The sequence below is a fragment of the Metopolophium dirhodum genome, chromosome 1 (assembly GCF_019925205.1).
Source record: "Metopolophium dirhodum isolate CAU chromosome 1, ASM1992520v1, whole genome shotgun sequence".
Taxonomy (NCBI): Eukaryota; Metazoa; Arthropoda; class Insecta; order Hemiptera; family Aphididae; genus Metopolophium; species Metopolophium dirhodum.
In genome coordinates, this window is record NC_083560.1 from 116816867 (window position 1) to 116841531 (window position 24665).

General features: G+C 28.3%; 1 protein-coding gene across 1 annotated transcript; it reads left to right on the plus strand.

Moving 5' to 3' along the window:
• The first annotated feature begins 5488 nt into the window (after positions 1-5488).
• On the plus strand, positions 5489-22856 carry LOC132952935 (uncharacterized). Its single transcript, XM_061025458.1, is given in 11 exon segments — positions 5489-5548; positions 11934-12019; positions 12162-12258; positions 13085-13209; positions 13472-13664; positions 13774-13980; positions 14072-14226; positions 14409-14574; positions 14651-14802; positions 14878-15527; positions 22214-22856. Coding segments are annotated over 9 exon segments (2373 nt in total). The 5' UTR covers positions 5489-5548; positions 11934-12019; positions 12162-12176.
• Positions 22857-24665: the final 1809 nt, after the last annotated feature.

The window sequence follows — 24665 nt, forward strand, 5'->3', positions numbered from 1 at the left end:
CCTGCAACCTTTTTAAAATACTGCACGCATATTCCACACATGGATCACATGGTTTTATAGTTCGGAAAGACCATAAATCATACCTGTTCAAGCCAAAATGTATGTATTATTTGTTTCCTTCATTTATAATGAAAAATAATAACTGTTTTATTTGGTCTGAAAAACCGAATGTCTGTAGAAGTAAACAAAATAATATTTTATATAGGTACCTATATTATATATCGAGCAAAATTTATGTACTATATATGCATGTGATTATGAGAAATTGTTTTGCACTTTATTATATCAAAAACATAATAATATATTATATAGCTGCATTACAACCGCAAAAATTGTATCACGTATACAACACACATAAAGGTAGTTTATTAAATTATACGACCATAATACACGAGTCGAATGTCAGGAGGTGGTACCGACCGTTGGCGAATAGTGTGCTCCCCGGAATATAAACCAAGCCGTAAAAATCACCTAGAAAGACTACGCTGAAACATGAATGCGGTGCGTCTCGGTCGTATATAATAATAACCGCCATACATCCGTATGCACACAGAGAGTTTGAGCTGCGACCCGAAGACCAGCCAACAGCTGTCAATGCGTTGACAATCTGTCGTTTTACTGGTTTTTTTTTTATTCTTTTATATATTTTTATATTTGCGATATTATACGATTTCCGATCGATCACGGCGGCAGCCACAGCAGCCAGCAGCAGCTTATTAATAACGTGCCTTACGCACGTGTACATAACTGCCGAGATCAAAGTGTTGTTTACACTGCAGTAAATTAAATAGGATGCCCGCGCACGTATGCGTCGTAAAATACCGCCGCCGATGCAGGATTCTTACCGCAACCTCTCGTCTAAAAATAAGCGCTGAACCCATAATATAACCTAATAATAATAAACACGTCTTTATACATCACAATATTAGGTTAATGTATATAATAGTATAATATATTATTATAAATCTAAAATTCTGTGTACACGCGAAGCCCTACAACTGCGTCTTCGTATACATAATATACCTAATAATATATACCACCTACGTATCGTATTATTTATATTATTATAATGTATCGCATACACAATCGTGGCTGAAAATATCGTTGAAAATCATTTCTCGCACACAGGACGAAAATAATATATAATATCATATTATGTATACAATACACGCGCGTAGGTATCGAGTAATACTTTTGGATATCATCGTCACGTATCATTATTATTATATTTTATATTATAAATTGTTATTAAATATATAACTTCGGCGACGCCGTACAGCTGCTGCAACAAGCGAGTTGATTTAGCGAGTATTGTACATACCATATTATTATTATTATTATTATGACGAATTCGCGAACCGCGATTGACAATAGTATAATATTCATATGACATTAATAAAATATTATTATTATACATACACATTACACTGCTTTACACGTCCCACTTGCGATGTTTAGAGGGCGTCGCGTATCGCGGTAAGACGACAACGTAATAATATGTATAACACGCGTGTGCGTAGGTTAACCGTTTGCATTATAAATTGTTATTTTTCCCGAAAACGCTACCGATGTACGCATATATTATTATAATATAAAAGTGCGTGTGTGTGTGTGTTCGGCCATAAGCCGATTGTTTTTTCCACCAGATCCCGAGGGAAACGAATTCACGATTCGTGAAACAGACTCGCGTAGTCGCGTTTATAGCATATCGTATCGTGACGCCACGATGTGTAATATTACTCGCTCGGCGAATACTACACCCACGACCCACCTACGCAATAGCCGTGTACCTATATAATGCAATATCATCTATATAAAGACATATAATATAATATATATATATATATTTGTGTACGGGGTGATGTGTGTGCGTGTGGTTTTTTTCTCCCAGAAAAACCTTTTAAGCGTCGCTGTTTCTGCCAAATCCTTTCATCCTTCGCCGCGCGCTAAACCTGAACCCTGTACGGCCGAACGTGCACTGCGCGTGCGTGCGTAGCGTGTGGGTGTGGGTGTGTGTGTGTGCCTTATAGCCATAAGATCGGACATTTTATATATCCGTAGATTACGGCTGTGTGTGCGTATGATATTCAACCATCGTCTCTAGTTAGACGTATATACCTATATATTATATTGGATACGCATTCGTTTATATTGTTCGCCCTTGCTCACCCTGCGCAGAAAATCGCTATCGCGTTTCCGCTGCTTCCGATGTGATGAACAACTACATGTATACCTACACACATACGACGTACGCCGTTACGATCTACCTATGTATAGTAGATATACGCACACTAACGAGTTATAATATAATATGAAAAAAGAAATGTGCGCGCGGGTAGCAGCAGATTTGTAATAACGCGCGTTTATGCTGTGCCCGCGCTACCACCGCTTCATCGTGTTAATGTCGTTTTATCGATTTTTTGGCGCTTTTTTTTTCGCCGTTTATTTAAGACCACAGGAATGAGTCGGAGGCGCTGCAAAAGAAAGAGAGATACAGAAATCGGGGCGGAAACTTTACCGCGAAAAAAAATTAACGTCGTGTCGTGTCAAAAACTTTGCGAACCCAAGACGGAAATGTGTGGTCATGATTTTCCGCATAACATGCCGCGGTATTTATTATAATATGTAGGTACTGTGTTGCACACCGGATTTCCACAAAAAAACTTTTCAAAAGAGGTTTTTTTTTTTCGCCGTCAAAAAAATACGAAAATCAACAGGCAACAATAATAATTATTGTTATGTAATATCTACCTACAAAATAATTATTAAAAGTTTCCATGGTAGCCGGGTTTTCTCTCTCTCTCACTACAATATTATAATATACACGAAATTCTGATCGAAATTTCCAAAGTAAATGTGCTTTTTTTTATTTATTTAAGATTGCAGGTCACAATATAATTATAAATTTTGTGCTATGGACTACGAAATTATAGGTGCCATTAACGGAAATTGTTTTTACTATGCAAACTTCATTTTACTTTAAGTTGTTTATTTCTATGATGAATAATTAGTATTCAGTATGATTAAATAAACTAAACACATAAAATAGTCGTATTATATTTTTTGTATAATAACATTAATAATATTTTTAATTTCGATTTATGTGATGACCATTCGTCTGCAAAAAAAATCAAAATTTTTCTTTATTTTATAAAAATAAATTATTTTAGATGTTAAACAGAGCGATGAATTTATTTATTTAACAATGCTATGTATGTTTTTATTACATTTTCAGCGTATGGATGAATATTGATCTTGCAATTATATAAATGTTGTTTCTTGTGTGTGTCTACATAAAAATACGATATACAGTAGAAAAAATGCTTCGATATTCATCTTTGAAAGTTGCTTCTGATAGAAAATTTAATGTAGTTGGTACTTAAAGAGAGGTCAAAATCACAAAAAAACAATACTATCAATACCACAAAATTTGTCAAAATCAGAAAATGTTGCAAATTATTTCGTAGTTGATAATGTATAAAATGTATTATAGCTTAGACTTGAAATGTAATATGAGCAGTTCAAGTACATAAAATCAAAAAAAATCTAAAAAATATGAGTTTGTTTTATTGACATTTGAATTTGAAATTTGGACTAATAATGATTTTAATTGAATTGTTGTTAGAGCTGTTAAGTGTTATGAACATTTTTAATAACTGTGAACATTTTGAAAAAATTGTTTTTTCTATATAGATTTTGTAATTATTTATTTTTTTAAATTATAGGCCGCATTTGTTAATTGTACATTTATTTACAAAACACTTACCGACTTACTTATAAAATAAAAATACTAACTGTTTAATATATTTTATTACTTACAAATGTAGATGTTATAAATATAAATTATCATTTATCACTATCGTTATTATTACAGTTCTTATCAATATTACTAAACACGTAAAACTAAAAATGTTTAATACTATTATTATTTATGACGTCATATTATAACGAAGTTGGAATCGTGACTATGGTCTTATGCCTTACCTCTACTGGTATTCGGTTATGGTGTAGTTAAGTCGTGAAGAAAAAAACAAATGAAAAATTTTTGTTGAAAACTCGTGAAAAAAAAATTTTCAAGATTACAGCTCTAATTGTTGTAATTTTAAATTATTATTCGTAAGAATTTGAATCTTTTAAGTGTATTATAATATTTACATCTATTATACACTGCACAATGACATTTTCAAGTACAAATGTTTTTGGTAAAAATTAATTCGAAATTTCAACCCACGGTGTCTAATACTAGTATGATAAATAGCTTTAATAGCAAATATGATAGAATAGTCAACCTAAGTAATATAAACTGAGTGCTGGAAGACCGTCATCGCCAGAATCGTTTTTCGTATGCAATAATGATTTATCATTGAATTAAAATACACATACATTATAGTGACTTGATGACTCAATGACAATCATGACAAATGTACAACTCGACACCTTACAGTCTGTTCTTTTTGTTATTATTGTACCTGCTTAATAATACCAATAATACTTATTGTTCATCAGGTGTAGCTGATGGTAGTTTGGTATAAATAAAAAAAATGATATGGTAAAAACTAAAAATACATTTATTAAAATGTTGGTGGTCTATAATTGGTCAATTACGATTAAATAAACTTCTCAATTTGGCCATAACTACGTAAACAATGAATTTACTATAAACAGGACAATTTTCAATTAGCGATACCCAACTTTTCAACTATTGGTGGTATCTTTAAATCGAGAGGACAAAGTGGGGAGGCCAACTAATTTACATATTGGTCAAGACAATAACGTTGATATCATTTTTATACGATACATTTAGGGTGGCCAGATGTTTTATACGAGAAAGTTCTATATTTTAAAAGTATGTCCAGGTGTCCCAACAAAAGCCTTTGGACGCTTAATAAATTGTCCCTTTTTTTAAAAAAAAAAAAAACTTTAAAAAATTATTCATACAATAAGAATAAGTGAAAAAAAAAACACAGCAGCAATACTAAACGACAAAGATACATCTAATTACCGGGTACCTATATTAATATCATTATGGAAATACTAAAAAGTCTTCTTTTTTATTCAATTAAGGATAATAATATTATGTTGTTTTATTAAAAATAAACATTTTATTTTAGTAAATATAAAAATAATAATTGATCCCGTATTTAAGTATTTTATATCTTGCCACAATAGTAAAGGAATGTTAACATTATAATATTATATAATATTATACATATATAACTTAACTGAATATTTAAAAATGTATTAATTCATAATTGTAATAAATAATAATCATAAAAATATAATAATTCAATATTTGAATATATACATATAGTCAACATTTCATATTTTCTGTATTACAAATGTTGTAATATTAATGTTTTAACTATGTTGTACTACTTGCATTTAAGCATATTACAATAATAAATAACCCAGAACGGCCGGGGACATCGATTGTCTATTTTATGGGTGTGTACCTGTGTACGCGACTAAAATAAACGTGTTCCAAGAAAAAGCCCTTATTCTTATGTGGTGTTGTGTTCCTGATACAGTCAGTGCTACAGTAATATGTGTAAGCATTATAATTTTATTTATTTATTATTATTTCTTAAAAGTTGAAACTCTACTGGTAATTACTATTATATTTTAATTATAATTTAATTTATAACACAACAATTCACCAGTCATTATTTAAATGTTGACATTTGCAGCTGGTAAACGTCCTAAATCTTTGAATCTATCATAATTGGAACAATTTTGAGATTGTTTACCAGTAAATATTATTGAGCACTGGTAAAATGCATTTTTAACAATATACAGCAATATTAAAAATATAAAATATATCTATATATCTATATTATCTATCTATATGTAGTCATTCAGATGTATGCTCGAGGTAATCTTTGGCACTACCAGTAGGATTTGAAAAATTATTTTTGAATTTGATAGTCCAATTCTTAAGGAAGGTTGTATACGCTATTTAATATTTACCTTAGGAGATGAGCAAAAGGACAAAATGTTAGATGTCGTGTGGCCGTGTTATTGCGGTGTCGTTTTTTGTTTTGTTTATAAATGGTTGCCATTGGTTGCAGATTACAATAGTAATAGTAGAAATTAGTATTATTTTTTTTTTTGTATATAAATTGTTAGTAATTAATTTGTAGGTATATAGTGATAATTTTGCTGTATATTTGCATATTTCAAAACTTAGTGATTGGCAAAATTATACTACGGTACCATCATTAAAAAATATAGATGAACTATTAAGAGGAAGAAAAAAAGATTTTGTATTAATTGATATTTCTTTACTGGACGATGAAAAACCACCGGATTGTATCCAATGCGCCGTGTGGGTTAGTAAAAACGACAAACTTGGTATAACGTTGATACTTTAGAGTGTTAATTTATACACTTACGTACCACGTACGCACCTCACAGAGTCTGCAATCTACCGTAGTTTGCCCATCTGATAATATACTGCTCGCATAATCACAAGCGAGTCTCACGGGCAACGCCGGGTGGGATAGCTATAAATTAAAATATAATATGATTTATACTTAAAAAGCCATTGCTCTCAAAAGCAGTTGAACAATCACAATTTTTTTTCCGGGCAACTCCGGGTTATTCAGCTAGTATATTATTAATAACCAGCCAACCCGTCACAGCTTCGCTTGTGATTGGTTGTGTATTTTTCCTTCGGACGATGATATGTATAATTTTTTATTCAAATGTTATCGTTTAATGTGATCGGCAAGTAAATATAAAAAATGGTTAATAAAAACGTATTGAAATGTTTCTAGCGGTATTAATGGTAAATATATATATTTTTATAGCAGAACTCGTGCACTATACGTTGCCCGTAAAAAATCGCAAATCTTAAAAAAATTATAATTGTTCAAATACTTTTAGGTGTAATTTACTGCAGTAAGTGCAACTCAGCCACCTTGGTAGGCAATCCGACTACGTCAAATCGCGGACAAAGGGCAACTCTTTCAACTTGGCAGGCAATGTTCTATAATTAAATTTGATGCAAGCTTGTACCTGATCTGCCAAAATAACCAATGGAAACTGATAATAAATCAACACTAATTTCTACTGTTAACTGTAACCAATGGCAACTATATAAAAATAAAAATAATATTTTAATTTTGAACCTTAATGTCCTAGTTTGAGCACCTCTTTAAAATTCGAATTTTGGCAAATCCTTTCTTATAGCACGGTGAAAGTATTAGAAGAACCACTATTTCAAATTTCAAGTTCGTACGTTGAGTAGTTTTTGAGATACAGTGATCAGCGAGTCAATTTCAGGTATATAATATATAGATTCCCTTCTCCCTCCCCTCCGACAAAAAAAAATGAAAAATCGGGTGACAAGGTAATACTCAGGAAAGTATTTGGAACAACTCTGTGAAAAAAAATTGGAAAAATATTAAATAGTGTAGTCACAAAATTTGAACATAAAAATAAAGGCCTGTTCTTTTATATAAGGATTAGATTAGCTTTGTTATTTAATTTTTAAAGAACTTTATACTTATTTTTTATTAACAAAAGTAGTACTAAAACCTTCAGCAGACTGTTAGGTATAACAGTAAAATAATTCAGCCAAATATAGGTTCAGTAGTTTTCTTGGTTAACGCGGTTGTAGAAAACCCCTTACAATTTTATATAGTAATATAGATATAGATATAAATTTTAAAAATATAATGTTATAAATAAAATTTAGTTGATTATAATATTTTTATTTTGTTTACTATTTGTTTGTAGATGATGTATCTATAATAATCATAATCTATATACGATTTTATGTAATACGATTTGCTTAGAAATAACGATTGAGTGTTTTATTTAAAATAAAAACAAATTTCAAGGAGAGTACCAACGAGCCCATCGACGACTTCTGTATACGGTCGGCAAGTGTGAAAATAATATGCTCATCGATCAGTTAGGATCAGCCCCCCCCCCCCCCAGACATATTTTTTTATAAATATAAATATTATATATTAAGTAACAAATAAACAAAATCTAAACTTCTTTTTACATTGTCGCTTTATAATCAATAATTTATTTATCACATTGATTACCTACTATTACCTATACCTACTATTATGACAACATTTTTAGTAAAGTATAATATTTTATAATAATTGTATTTGTGTTGTAAAAAAATTGTTGCCCCCCCCCCCCCAAATCTTTGCTCTGGATCCGTGCTTGTCGTCGATCGTATTGTTCTTGAACATTCAATAGACTTCCTATTTCGTCACTCGATATCTACGGATATCCTCGGTAAAAATCACATAGATAATTATAATAAAATGTTTGTTGACCTACTTTTATTTGGTATAAATTAAATGTACAGTATACATTTATTTTAGTACTATTAACACTGTTATTATACATCTGAATGTATAAATCAAAAAAGAATGTTGAAATATATTTGTTAACAACATAGTATATATTTGTATTATTAAATTTAAAAAAGTGGATAAATACTAGAATTTAATAATTTAAATAATTAGAAGATATATTGAGGAAGATATACATCTTATTCGGAAACAACATTTTGTCTTATAGAATCAGTTTTAATTTGTTTATTTTAAGTAGTTAAATGAGCGTTAATATTTGTTATTTTCATCATGTAATATACTTTTTTGTTCTCTGGTAAATCTTGGACTTTTTGATAAATATAATAGAAGTTTGAGTCGTAAGTTGAATTTGAATGATGTATAGAGTTCTTGAAATAAAATAATTTTTTAGAATTATCGTAAGGACCGTAAGGTATTGATCCCAGAGATGATAATCTTTTTATTCTTTATCTTTAACTATTAAAGTTATATCTTTTTATTTTAATTGCGCCCTTAAGCCCTTGTAAGTTGTAATATTGTCAACATTCAACAATTTAGGTTGAGTGGCGTTCACCACCGTATGTACTACGCATATTCACAGTCTTACAGAAATATAATATTATTATACAGTATACCAGCTTCGTACCATAAATATTCACACCCAGACCCAAGTCTTAAACACACATTATAGCGCCATGTGTTTTTTGTTTAAATCATATTACATAATAGGTAGATTTACTTGCAACTGTGCGATTGGTCCATCCAGAATTTCATTGCATAGAACGAATTGGGTATGGTCTGAAAAAAAAATGTTCAACAACGTGACAATGAATATAAATATATATTTATATAAAGATTATAAGATCACAAGCTTAAAAATACTTTGTGCCTGTGTCTTCATACCTGATTACCAATATTCTATTCGTACCTACATAATTATTTCATATTTGTGATTTATTCATCATAATAACGATAATAATAATTACAAAACATTTTTAATCATTTTACATTTTAATTTTGCCTCCCCAGTTTGGCAAACATTGACTTAATGTCTTATATATTATCCTAATCTATAAATTGCAGGGCTATAAGAAACATTTACATAATTTATATCGATCAATACTCTATCTAAATAGTCTAAACATAAAAATGTTTACCTTCAGACTTAATAATATTGTAATAGGTAAATAATAAATTAAATCATTGGAAATATCTATGTTTAGTCACCTTGGCAATAAAATAGTAAAATGTATAAATATTTTATACAATTCTACACACACAAATCAAAAAATATACGTATGTTTGTGTCAGACGTGGATACAAATGGGGGGGGGGGGGTTCAATTAAATTTAAATTTAAATTTGTTTGAGGCATAATTCAATTGTATAACGAATGTGGGAGATACATAATCGTGTTATTATAGTTATATGATGCCTATACATTTTAAGGAGTAGGTGCTTATAATAATTTGAAATGTATCCATTACGTGTTTTTCTTTTTACTAATATTGTGATATGTGTTCCATTATTTACTATGGTAGTTTTTTTACAATCGAGTATATAGTATAATTATTATATTAATTACAGCTTGTGTAAACTAAAACTCAGTTGATGATACGCAATGGGAGACCGTCCGACGGCGAGGTGTGTAATTATTATTTATGACAGTTTGAAAAAATGTTAAACTATGTTATCTATTCATCAATAATCAAATAATTTATTAAAACGGAATCGTGCTGATCCCATTCTATATTTCCTTAATAAAAAAGTATGTTATTGAGGACAGTACGAATTCCAGCCGAAGATTAAATTAAAGACGACCAGGCAGTAAAAATTATAAAAAATGAAGTACCTAAGTAGGTACTTGACTTAAATAAACATTTTTACCATGAACATTTTTCTAAATATTAGATTTACAAATAAGATATTTTATCAATTTTAAATGTTTACATTTTTGGTATTAAAAAGAAATATATTTATATTGTACCTACTTAGGTAGTGCGATTATAAATTATACCTATATATATAAATAAAAAAAAATGTAATATTGATTGAAACAAGTTATTTAATTTGTCGGCGTCGGGTTATTCTGTTTTATTATCATATTGCTATTAAATTAATTAATTTTATTATAAGTGATAAGTTATACGGTGGGTTAAATTAATTTTTGCTGAAAATATCGTACCTATTTGAAAATATCATTGTTTTGTAGGTACCTACCTATATCAGCTATAATAAACCTACGTTTAAAGTTTGATATACTTACGGGTAATATTTTTGAACTACAACAAAATAACTAAAATTCTTATCCTTAATTTATAATAAATATCTAATTTTGTCAACATTTTAACTCCAAATGGTTATAAAAAAAAATTGCGTTTATATATATTTTAGATTTTTGGTTACAGTTTTGGTAACTACTTATTAGGAACCGTGTATTACATTTTCAAGTATTTTAACCGAGAAAACTATTTTTTATTTACCTATATTTTTAAAATTATATACCATGTATAGAAGATAAATAGCTAATAATTTTAGCTAATATACAAATTCTACGGTATCTATGGTTTTTGTTTTTAAATTAAGTACAAAAAAAATTTAAATATTTTATTACTTTCCCCAATTATATGGATAAATGCGTATGAATAACAACAAATGGGTGTTCTGTGAAGCAATCTGAAAAATGCGGTACAGACGAGCAGTTAAATTATTAAAAACACAAATGAAATTCGCTATTACATGTTCTTGCATTAATCATGCTCTAAATTTATCTATAATCATTATTTACGTCACAACGACGACGAAAGGATGTAAACAAAAGTTTATTGGAAATGTATTTGGAATGATAAAAGGAATATAAATTTGTTCAATACCTACTTCATCAAAAATAAAAACTGTATAATTTTAAATAGTTCTTTAAGATCTCTATGAAAAATGTATGGATCGAAAATCATGATTATTAAGGCCTTAGAAAATATATCCACCTTAACAATACATTAAAACGACTGCAATAGCTTCTATGAAAATGTACATAATTTATATTAACTTAAAACCTTATGGCCAATGTTATAGTAAAAAAAATCATTTTCGGTTTAAATATAGTAGCATAACATTTTTGAAAAATATGAACTGATGGTGCCCAGGAATAACAAAGCAAACTACGAATAGTCGATCCATCATCTAAAAATTTAGAAGATTATTTCGTAACGTATTGTTTTTTTCCATATTTAGACTATACTATTAATATCTACAGAATCGATTATAAATCTAAAAAGTTTTAGGTAGAAATATTATAGTTATATCAACCATATTTTAGTTGAATATACTACATTTTTACCAAATAAGTTAGCGAAATCAACTAACTATAATTAGTTGAAATATTTTGGTTGATTTAACTGTAAAATATAGTCAAAATGATATGACCAAATAAAAATAGTTAATACAACCATAATACTATAGTAAGTATCGTAGTCATCGTGTTATGAATTTGTTTCCTTTGTCATATCATCATTCGAAAATCGAAACCGAAACGTGATAAGTCTTAGTGCGTACCTACTGTATATTCTTATGTAATGCGTGTATGTTTAATTAAATTGTTATAAAACATTGTTATAAGTTATCTGTGAGTCTGTGAATTTGTTGATCGTGTATTCGCATTTCGCCGTGTCACGTGTTGGACGCGTACAGCAAGCGGCATTATATGTAAGTACCTACCTACATTTATTACATATTTAGATATTATATATTCCACATAATGAATATTATGAACATACACTTATAAGCGTGATTCGTAAGTCGAAATCACTATTTTTAATTACGCGCTATTTTTTACTATGTTATTCAGTCAACAAATCTATAGATGGACGACTTTACAGAAACTTTGTTGAAAGAATGGGGCTCGGAATGGGGAATTGATGATAATACGATAAATATTTTCAAAGGTAATATAAAGCTAGTTGAATCATAAGGACATGGTGATTCATACATAAATTATATAACTAATGCTAGCGTATTGCACCGTTATATTACTAAGTACAGTGAAACCTGACGGAATCGCTGGGGACCAACCAGTTTTTCCGTTAAAAGAGTTTTTTTGGCATTAGAGAGGTGAATTTCACATATTTTTGAATCGGGATTTGATATTTTCAGTCATAAGTCCGTTATAGAGAGGTCTTACTGTACTCACACATTGAATATTGCACATATAGTTATATACTTAAATTCTAATCATCATAATTGAATGTTTATACTAGTGATTTCTTATTAACATACCTACTTATATAAGGTATTGTGTTTACCTTTATAATTTGTTTAAGACTAAATCCACAATGTATAAAATATTAAATCATACTAATAAAAATAATAATTGTAATTAAAAAATAAATACCCAATTTTTTTTTTGTCTTACAATATTAAATGGATTAGACTCTATTGGTGTACAGGAGTTAGAAACATTTTATTAGTTAATGTTGCACCTAATTATTATGAATTCAATAAATAAGATGCACCAACTGATATTGTCTTAAAGCAATACAACTGTTCGGCAAAGTTCAAAATATACAAAAAAGTAAGAAAATCACTTGGAAAATCAGTATAGTAAATGGAGATAGATAGTTAATTATAATATCCTATGACCTGGGGATGTATATAATATAATTAATCTACCAGAAAATAAACAATTTAGAGACTGTTGCTATTAAAATCAATTTCCTATTTATCTTGTAAGTATAATAGTTATAATTTATTGAATACCTAAATAATATTTAGATGAAGAAATTGATAAAAAAGCATTTTTATCTTTAACCGAGGACATGATAAAGGAACTAATTCCAAAAATTGGAAAAAGATCTAAATTTGTTCAAAAGCTGAAAAAGTTTAAAGGGACAAGTCTAGTAAGTAAAAAATTTTTGTTTTGTTTCTGTTTATTATAATCGGAGCCCTAAAAATTGAGGTGCCTCATGCAAAACCGTTAGATAATGGTATAACATCTGAGGTAAATGAGGAATTGAGATGTAAAAGTAGCATTTATACTGTAGAGGTATTTTTTCTCATTATTCAATATAGTATTATATATCATATTTTTTTTAAAGGAATCAATGTATAAAACTAGGTATAGTTCTAATATACAACTTAATTTGTGTATGTAAATTTTAGGAATCAGCATCAAAAGACTATATCAAGAAAATACTTAATAATTATACTGATGGTAATTTAGTTATTAAGTATTATGAGTCAGTTGGCTCTCTAAACCAGTCAATGAGGAATACATTAGCCTCAGTTATTATAAAGCATGAAATTCAGCACAACACAAAAATTGACAAAATTAAATTTTTATTTTTATCAAACGGTACCTACCACCTAAGTTAATTTTGGAATAATAAATCTAATTTACTTAATTTATTAATTTTTAACGTAATAACTAAAATTTTAAAACTAAATAAATAATGTTATTTAAGGTATTCACAATTTGTTTTCTAATGAAACTAAGGAAACTTATTTCACACCTTATTATAAAGAAGGTCATAATGTAACACCTATGAGAGGAAAATTGTACGATAAATATTGTAATTTAAAAAAAGAAATTAAGAAAACTAATGATCAATCAGTTGATATACCCACAAACTCGGTCAGTGATGATAATAGCATAAACTTAAAAGATTCAGGTATTCACTTTTTTCTAAAACTTTTTTCTAATACATTAAGACATTTTACTTAAATGTGTTAATTTATCATATTATTAATCTATTTTAATAGATTATGAAGATAAATTATTATGGCTTAAAAATAATACAGAACCCATCCAAACACTTCAAACATTCTGGATAGAAACTATTGAATACCGGCAAAAAAAAAAAGAAAATTTAATAGAACTCTATCCTGGTCTTCAAAGACCTACAGGATATATTTTGGTACTTTTTTTAGTTTGCATTATTTATAAAGAGTTAAACACAATTCAATTATACTTCAGATTTATGACTAGTATTGTAGTATAAAAAAAAAATATTACGAATATAAAATAATATATTACAAAATGTGTTTTTGCTTTAAATTATATATTTTATCAATAATTACTAATACATATCTGTTTTAGATTGAACTTGATTTCCAGCATTTATATCCAAACAAAGAATTTTGACTACTGAATAAAATTGATGTTTTTAAAGTTCAACTCATAAAATACATAGACAAATTTAATTTTCAATTTGGAGTTCAACATTTCAATACTGTTAGAGAATTAAAGAATCCTTCAAAACCCGGTAAATATTATAATCAATGATTATTTTTGTTGAAGACGTGTCCTTATTTCTTTATTTTTTTTTTTTTTTTTTATAGGTAACGACTATGTATCAATTTTAAAATTACTTCCTTTATTGTTTCAACCAATAACTATAAGACTAAACAATAAAAGAAAAAAAGATTGCATGCCATCAGTTTGGAGAACATCAAAAGTGGAGCAAGCTGCTGCTTTTATAACATTTATACCTGTAAGTTTTATTTATGAAAGTAAACTTAAAAATAAATGAATAAAAAATATGTTAACATGAAACAATATATTACAGGATGTTGGTGAATTGAAAACATTACACAACTCAAAAATAGAAAAAGCTCTACAATTTGGGTTGACATTGCAACCGTATGTAGTAATTGTTGGACCTTTATCATTAATTTGGTCCATGCGTTTTGAGTCAAAGCATAAACAATTAAAAGATACAGCTAAATCTATAACTTCCCGAAAAAATTCACCTTATACCTTATCATTAAAGCATCAACTTAATTTGTCGTATAGAGTTTTGTCGTCAGTTAATACAATAAATATTAAGTTAGGACGTCGTACATTACTTTCAGCAAATACGCGGCTCAAATACAGAAATATTAAATTTATATGTTCGCCTTTTAATATTTTGGATGATAAGGTACAATTTTTTTCATGGATTGATTTTAAAGGTACCATTTACAATTGTAATAATATGTCAGTTTTGATTAATTTTAGTGATGACCCAAATATTTTACCTCTATTTGGATTAATTTTATCTGTATTTATAATAACTTATAATAATATTCCTTTTTTAGTTTGTAGTATTTATAATAATAATTATTTTGATGAACATTTACAAGCGTATAATGTACAACTTACTAATAAATTAATATGTTGCTCAGTTGAAAATTTGAATTGTGTACAACCCACAATTCATTGTGTTATGTCTAATGGGTTATGTTTTATACCAAAATAAATAGTTTTTATATAATATTATATTCTTTTATACATTTATTATACCTAAAATATGTATTATTATATATTCAATAAAATACATTTTTTGACTTCATCAGTTGTGTTATTCATATATTGTATGCTTACCTAAATTTACCATTCCTATCAGTAGTGTACTCAGGATTTTCCATTAGGGGGAACCAAATATATAATATTATTATCATAGGCGCACATTGACAAAAACTTTTGGGGGGACTCAAGTCCCCCTCCCCATAGGCCATATTGCTTAGTACCACAGAATATAAAAATTAGTACTAATTACTAGATTTTGAACTGGGGGGACTTGACCGACATTTGGGAGGGACTAAGTCCCCCCAAGCCCCCCAAGCCCCCCCCCCCCTATTGGCGCCAATGATTATTATGTTTGTCATCTAATCTTAGTTTTTAATATTGAATAGTTTATATTATTTTTCATGGTAAATAGGGAGGATTGAATCCCTTAGTCCCCCCCACCCTGGGTACAACACTTGGTCTAAATATATTTTTTATATATATGTAATTAGTAGTTTTAACTAAAAATGTTTAGTTGGAAATACTGCAATATACATTTTGTAAAATAGTTATTTCGACTGAAATATTTAGTAATAATAATTTTTTTTTTTAGTTACATATACTATAAATTCAAAGTGTTTGGTTAGTACAACTATAAAATATAATTACAATTTTAGTTAGAATTAAATTTAGTTGAATTGACTATTAATATTTTAACCAAAATCAAATAGTATTTGCAACTACCAATATAGCTATGCCATATGGAACTATATTTTACAGCTGAAGTACATATAATTGCAGTTGAACTAACTAATTTTTTTCCGCGGTATCGGGGTTTGATTTAGTCATTTAGATAAACATAGCTTTAACTTCTATTATTATTCATAAATATTTATTAACAAAACAGAATTAAAAATATTTACTTTATAATTTATATTGTTAATAACTCAATTTTCTAAATTTGAGTTTTTCCAAATGCCTCGTGAAAAAATATTTCTTATATCGTATAGGTCATTCAAGTATGGCATACTTATTTTTCAAATTAAAAACTTTCCCAATACCTAATTTATAATTATAACATCATACTTACATTACCTACAATATATTACGCTACACAATAATATATTAGGTATGGGTAGGTACCAGTGGTATATTAACCAGCTATTTTAGAAACTGCAGAATGACATTTTTCTTCTCTTTGCTGATTGAAAACTTAAGATGTCAAAAAAGTGCTTAAATTAACTCGCAATTACTTATAATTGTTGCATAAAATATATTGAGATTTATTATGACGATAATTTCTATGAATGACTATAATTAATGTATTCTGTACAACATGTTTAATATTTTATTATAATATATCATGTAAAATATCTACTGTAGTTTATCTATAAACAGTAGACATATGTAAACATATATTTAATGTATCATAATCGTACTATACGTATAAGCCATTATAACTTATTACTGTACAATGACATGAGTTATGACTCATGAGCCAATAACCATCGTTGTTACAAAAAGTCTTAAAATTCTTAAAATACGCACTACAACTATTTGTTTCTTACAATAATTTTAAATATGACTTAACAGAAATGTTGTAGGTACAATGTCGAATTTGTTTTCCATAAGACACTATAAAATACGAAAGAAATTAAAATATAATTATTGCTATCGTGGGGTATAAACTATGGTAATTGTATACCGTCTGTACCTACACTATCAACCACTAGAAGTGGTGGGGGGGGGGATAGTTTTCTCTTTTCACTCAAACTTAAAACTCTTATATTTTACCTACTCAATACTCGGCATAATGAGGAATTTTTGCTTACGTACGCATCATTGTTTAACGAAAAAAATTGCATTTATATTTTATACAGTACTTACCTGTACAATAGTGTACAATGTACATATATCATGATCAATAATTTTATTTATGAGCATACATGCAGTATTATACGAAAAAACGTCAATACAATTTTAACAAACCAAACGTGAGCCAATGTTATTACTGTTTTATAAAATTATTATCTTATACCTCATAAAAAGTAATGTTAATGTTCTGGTAAAGCAGCGGTAAAGGTATACATTGTTTTTAAATGTTATGTATGTACGATCTAAACGTTTCTTTCTACAATAAGTCTAAATGTTTGGCTGTTGTTAATTTTGAAATGGTGTGGTCTTAAAAAAGATAGTCCTAATATAATATAATATCACATAATGGAATCGACAAAAATGTATACAGCCATATTATATTAAAATATAACGTTTGGGAATGGAAATAATTATATTATGAACATATTTTAAAATGTGCAATCCCGGTCGTGATAATCATTGAGTGAAATTCTCTTGATAAAAATACATTAATTGACTAAGGTACTTTTATTGCATATACTATGTAGCGTATATAGGCCATTCTGTCATATTGTCATACTGTCACACACTCACACTGATTTTAATAAATTCCATAAGTATACCGTTTTGAAGGGTATAACAACCGTGGAGAGGTTACGGAGGGATGCTGGAATGTCATCTCTTCATTTTTTGTCATTGACATATTTCATCCCTACTTAATTTTATTTAAGAATGTCAATCCTTCACAACACATACTACATCACATATATTTTATATACATGTATATATTATCTATTCTAATCATGCGTTTCATAAGAATAAAAAGGTTCTACATTTTTTTTAACATATATTTTATTGTATTTGTTTTTATACTACAAAAGCGTGCAATTTGAGGCTTTTCATATTATGTGTTGAGTGACACTTTTAATATTAAAATAAAACAATATTTTTATCCTCGGTCATTTTAAAACACGTTTACTGACAGACATATTCTAACATAATATGTATATAAAAAAAAAGTATTTAATGAATAGTGAATTTCCTGCTACTTGTCATTTGAATATTCATATTAATAAATATCCACATATTATAATTTAAAAGTTTTTTATTAAATTTTCGTTACCTAGTCGTTAAATATTAAAAGTTACAAAAAGGAAAATATGAATTTTTTCTAAAATTTTACACTTCAAGTCTTTAAAACAGTAAAAACGGGAGGGACAATCATAGGCGGAAATCCATTGAAAAAGTTGGGGGGGGCTACGATTTTTCTCATAAATTTTACTGAACAACTGAACAGAAATATAAAATTACTGTCCAATTATTTTTTTTTATACTTGAAATTTAATAATATAAATATATTATAACATATATAATAATATAGTATATAGGTACTGAATAAGGAAAAAAAATACTATAAAATAACAGTCTTGTTGAATATATCTTATTACAATAAATGCTTTATTTTAAAACCATCATCCTTGAGGATTTAGAAAATTCGTTTAAAATACATTCAGTATCAATATTTTTTGTTACGTCCTTCTCTATGTGAAGAATAGAAAGGTTTGTAAAGCGTTCTTGATGCATAGAAGTTCTTACCCACGTCTTTAATTCTTCGCATAGCCGAAAAAGATCGCTCACATGTTGCAGAGCTGACTGGTAAAGTAAGTGCTACTTGTAACATTTTGTAAATATTTGGAAAAATTTCTTTTTTTATTGTTGTTTTAAAATCGTCAATGTTAATATCGTTGTAATGTAAAATGGTTACAATAATATTATGACTAAATAATAACATTTTATAAAATACTTTCCAATTTTTGAAACCCGTTAATGTCAATATTGTCAATGAAGGTTCTACTGAATCTGTTCCAAAAATGCGGTAAGCAAAACAGAATATTGCATCTCTAGATATAGAGTACTCTACCCATTCATGTTTTTTATAGTATGATTCATTAAAACTACGCTTCTGCTCTCCAAACTTGGTCAAAGGAAACTAAATTATTATTAAAAATAAAAGGTAGGTATATAATTTATTAATATATTTTTTAAATAAATAAAATATTATGATAAAATCATAGTTAAGTAGGTAGGTACCTTAGTTTTAGGTTGAGCCGGTCCAGAATTCAGGTCTTCTAAATCACCTTTAAGGTGCGATTCCTATGCACGCGTCTGTAGACGCGCCGCGATTCAAATTTCAGCCGCGTCGCACTAGTTTACTTGTTAGTAAATGGAACCGATTCCTATGACAGTCGCTACAGCGCGCGGCGGCGACTGCGGATCCGCGTCCGCTCCAAGAGGTGTCCAAACGCGATCGCGCACGAGTCTGATGAGGGATGACTATTCAGTTTAATTAAAATTTCAATTTTTTTTAAATCATCCTTGTTTGTTTGATTTGGAAAATAAATTTTATAGAAACATACTGGTAAAAGAAAATGTTTGGTAGCAAATATCAGACGTTTAAAAAAAAAACTGGTAAGCAGAAATACATTAATTATATATTTATTTCTATTATAACTAAAATAATCCTATAATAAATAATTCAAAATAGGGCTAAAAGTGATTAAACCATAGTTACTATAATATCAAGCATTTTATTTTTATTTAATTTAGCTAAAGCATTGATTTTAAAATATATGTAATGGCTAAAGCCTAAAGCATTGACTTTTTTTTATATTATATAGAATAAATTATATTAGAATATTAGTTATTAGAACAATATTTTTAGCGTGCCATGGATTTGCTATAATTGCACAATAATATCACAAATTATGTTCTTATAAGTATGTGTTTATGTCTCAAAAATAAACAAATTGGCGGTAAGTTATTCTCGTACATTCGTTTTATTTTTATCATGCTTGTTCAAAGCATATTACCAGTAAATACACGCGACTACGCGAGACGCGAGTGTTTAGAAATCAGAGTTCCATTTGGCTATTTGTAGATATATTATTGTTAATACTTTATTGGAATATTTTTAGTTGTGGATAAAGACTAAAAATAATCTGATGACTGATATGTAGTAAATATAGGTATAACAATTAAACAAAGTTTAACAAATCAACAAATGAATATGACGTATATTATGAATAAATATTAATGATCACGGATTTTAGATGTCTTGCATATTATTATCATAACTGAAATAAATTTAATGCATATGTTATACATTAATATGTTTATGTATGAAATAAAAAGAGACATACGTCGTTGGACAAACCCTAACATCAACCGTAAAGAAGATACTGTTCTCAATAGACTCTGTGAACTGGTCACACCAGAATTACTCACGGCTTCCTGATGGCAAGAGAGGAATCTCCCATATGTCAAACCTGCGGAACCTTGTTAACCGTCAAACATATAATAGCAGACTGTTTAATGTTCAACCAAGAACGGGCCACACATAAGATATCCTACAACCTAGACTCTTCACTCGGACCCAATCAAGAAAAAAACCTCGATTTAATAAAGTTTATGAAACAAACCAAATTGTTCAATCTTATATAAAAAAAAAAAAAATGTCTATTATTTAGTATTTAATTAATGTAACAATCCTTATTTGTAACTAATAGCCTTTTTTGTCGACGTTATTTTTTGAGATCAATAAAAAAAAAAAATTTTTAGATATTGATATTTATAGAAAAAATAAACTAAAAAAAATTGGAAACTGAAAATAACCATAAACAGCTCATATTTTGAAAAATTTATGGTAGAAATTGCTTATATAAGCATTCAGTTAAAATGTCATGTTGCTACTGCAACTTCTTTTTAGAGTTACACCAAAAACCAAAATCGATTTTGGACAGTTGAAATTTTTGATTTTTCTTATTTTTTAAGTAGGTCATTTAAAACATTTTTACGAACGTCTAAATTTTTAATTTTTAAACTCACACGTAAAATAACAATGTACTATCAACCGATTTTAGATATAAAATATCATAGACTGACAAATCGTCAATTCGTTCAGAATCGTTTTTCGTGTGCAATATTGCCTATCATTGCTTTCAAATTTACCACATCTATGATAGTAACCAAGTCTATGACCGAGATCCACTCCACTACCCCTACGTACAGTAGAGTGAGTTCCCCCTTTTTTTTTAGATTCTGAACGGAGTGATTTTAAAAATTTGTTATTATTCAAAAAGTATAAGTCGTGATACTTGAAAATTTCACCAGTTATTTAGATTGGCATTTTCTTTACATGATTTAATTTTCAAAATATTTCGCTTATTTTAATGCTATTTATAGGCATTTTAAATATTCGTTTATGTTTATTTAAATGTAATATAGTATATCCTAAGACCTAGGCTGACAAATCATCTCCGTTCAGAATCATTTTTTGTATACAATGATACCTATCATCGCATTCAAATTTAAAACTTCTATAATAATAGTGATCCATACGGCACCTAATGTACAGCAGAGCGGTCCCACTTACCCTCTTTTTAATTTTTAATTTTAATTTATTAATTTGATAAAATATTTTCTAGACAAATATAATATATTAATTTGATAAAATATTTTCTAGACAAATATAATATAAATATTTGATTAATTTTAGTCGATGAATGCAAAAAAAGGTGGAAAAACATTAAAAACACTTACAACAAACATAAGCGAAACAGAAAATTAGGTACAGGATCATCAGCAAGTAATAAACCAACAAAATGGGTATTAGCTGATAGTTTGTCATTTCTTATGAACGAATGTTAGTAATATTTAATTTAATATACAATTATACCTTTTCTATAAAATATATTTTTTGTTTATTTCTATTTTTTTATTAGTGGTTTGTCTAATATTGAATCCAACAAAGATGGAAATGAATGTACATTTAATAATAGTGAAGAAGAAGATAACACTATAATTGATGTTGACGATGACGTACAAAGCCAAAAGGATTTGAATAATATAGATACAACAGTAAAAAATATTTTTGACTCAAACAAAAGAACATTGGACACAGACAAAATGCCAGTAAAAAATAAAAAAACCAAACAAAACGATGATTTAATCGAATTTCTGAAGAAAAGCAGCGACGAAAGAAAAGAAATTTTAAATAACATTAATAATGACCGAGAAGAAGACCCAATTGATGCGTTTTTCAAGTCTATGGCATTGACTGTGAAACAGTTCTCTTCACATTTCAAAATTAAAGCCAAAAAAGTTTTTAATATCATCACACAATTAGAAATAGAAAATAATAACAGTGATTCATTAACAAGACAGAATCTACATCGACCTGCAGTAGACTACACATTTTCATCTCCGAGTTCAAGTGTTCAATCATCACAGTCGGGCTTTTCAGTGTATAATCATTCAACCACATTCATTTTACCAGAAGTTCAAGATCCTAAAGTTTTAACCGATGTTGTGCAAAATTGGAATCAGTTGGGAGGCCAAATCCAACACCAACCACACTTAGAATAAAAATATTAAAATATTAATATTTTATTTTTAATTATTATACATCATTTTACTATTTGTAGAATCCTAAAGTAAAGGCCATAAGTAAATACTACTAATCATATTTGATTCTATAAAATGGTGTTATTTTTAAATTTGTACTTGTTTCAGTTATGTTTTTATTTTTAGTATTAGAATTACAGAATTCGTTTTTAATTTACCAAATAAAGTGATATCTATTACTTAGTTCAGGGTGTAAAATGTTTTTTTATTGTTATGTTAACTGGGTAGGTATTAATTTATACGTTACTACCTAATACAATATATGTACCTATTGTATATATTATATTAATTTTTTAATAATTAATTTTTATAAATACCTTAATGTGATTGCCAACTTCTCAGCTGCAGTTATTGGCTCCGGAATTTTAATACTTGGACTCGTTTTGATATCTTCTTCTATGATATTTAATATGTAATTAAATTGGTCACAACTTACCCTAAAAAATTCTCTGAATTTTTTTTCGTCACGCCATAAATGTTTCTCAATAAGAATACTAAAAAAACCTTCAGTTTTTCTGGCCAAGAACATATCGTGTGTTTTGTTTTTTTCTGCATCACGTAATATGACATGTTTAATAACGGCATGTTCTTCATCTGCTTCTTGTAATAGAAGTAAATTTAACATTAATTTTTACTTTTTTGCAAGATATGACATATTGAAAACTATTTTACGTGTCCCACTGTCAGTTGTACGGTGAACAATGATCAAGTAAAATTAGAAAATATAATTCAACAACGAAGTTTATAAAATTAAAACGCGCCGCGGAGCCGCGCGTTTCAATCGCTGACATAGGAATCTATATTCAGCCGCGCTACCAAAAATACGACAGCGCGGCTGAAATTTGAATCTACAGACGCGTGCATAGGAATCGCACCTTAAGTATTTCACTGGTTGTGGCAGACGTTTCTGGTTTGTTTTATTATTTTGATTCACAAGTGTATTAGTAGTATTACTTTTATTCTTTAAATTAAAAATACTAAACATATTTATATAATGATATATCAATATATAAATTATATTATAATAATGCACTATGCGGAATAACTGTCTTGTCTGTCTTAAACACTTTACACGCAAAACTCAATAGTAAAATAATAAATAGTATATAATATAACATACGAGTACGACGTACCGGTACCGCAGGATATGAACTAATGATTAGTGATGATATATGGTTACAACCTACAACGTACAAATGTACAATTAATGACTATAAATAAAACATTATCGTATATTATTTTTCACTGCCACGGCGCAGCGATCAACACAATTATTGTATCGAGCATCGGCAGTATTGGTTTTTCCAAATTAATATAATTTTATATATTTTGTTTCATTCGACGGACGATAAAACAAATCACTATAGGACAGTGTTCGGAGTGTTCCAACTTATAATTTTAATTTTCGTATAAAATATTATGTAAAATATTATACAAACAAATGTATAGTATAAAAAATTATTATGTGTTATATTTCTTGATTTAAAGAACCTAACCTGTTTGCAAGAAGGTTTGGGGGGCTTGGTGGGCTTTTGGGGGGGGATAAGCCCCCTCAAGCCCCCTGATTTCCGCCAATGGGGACAATAACATTTTACACGTTTCGTTGAATTTTTTAGGGGAACTTGAAAAACATAATACCACACGTTTTATTAAAGAAACTTGAAAATTTAATAGAAGGCTCCTAGGTTATTGTTTCAAAGGCAGATGAAAAAAATTAAAAATCCTTAGTCACAGTTTTTATTTATAAGCATTTAAAGTTCAAATTTTGAC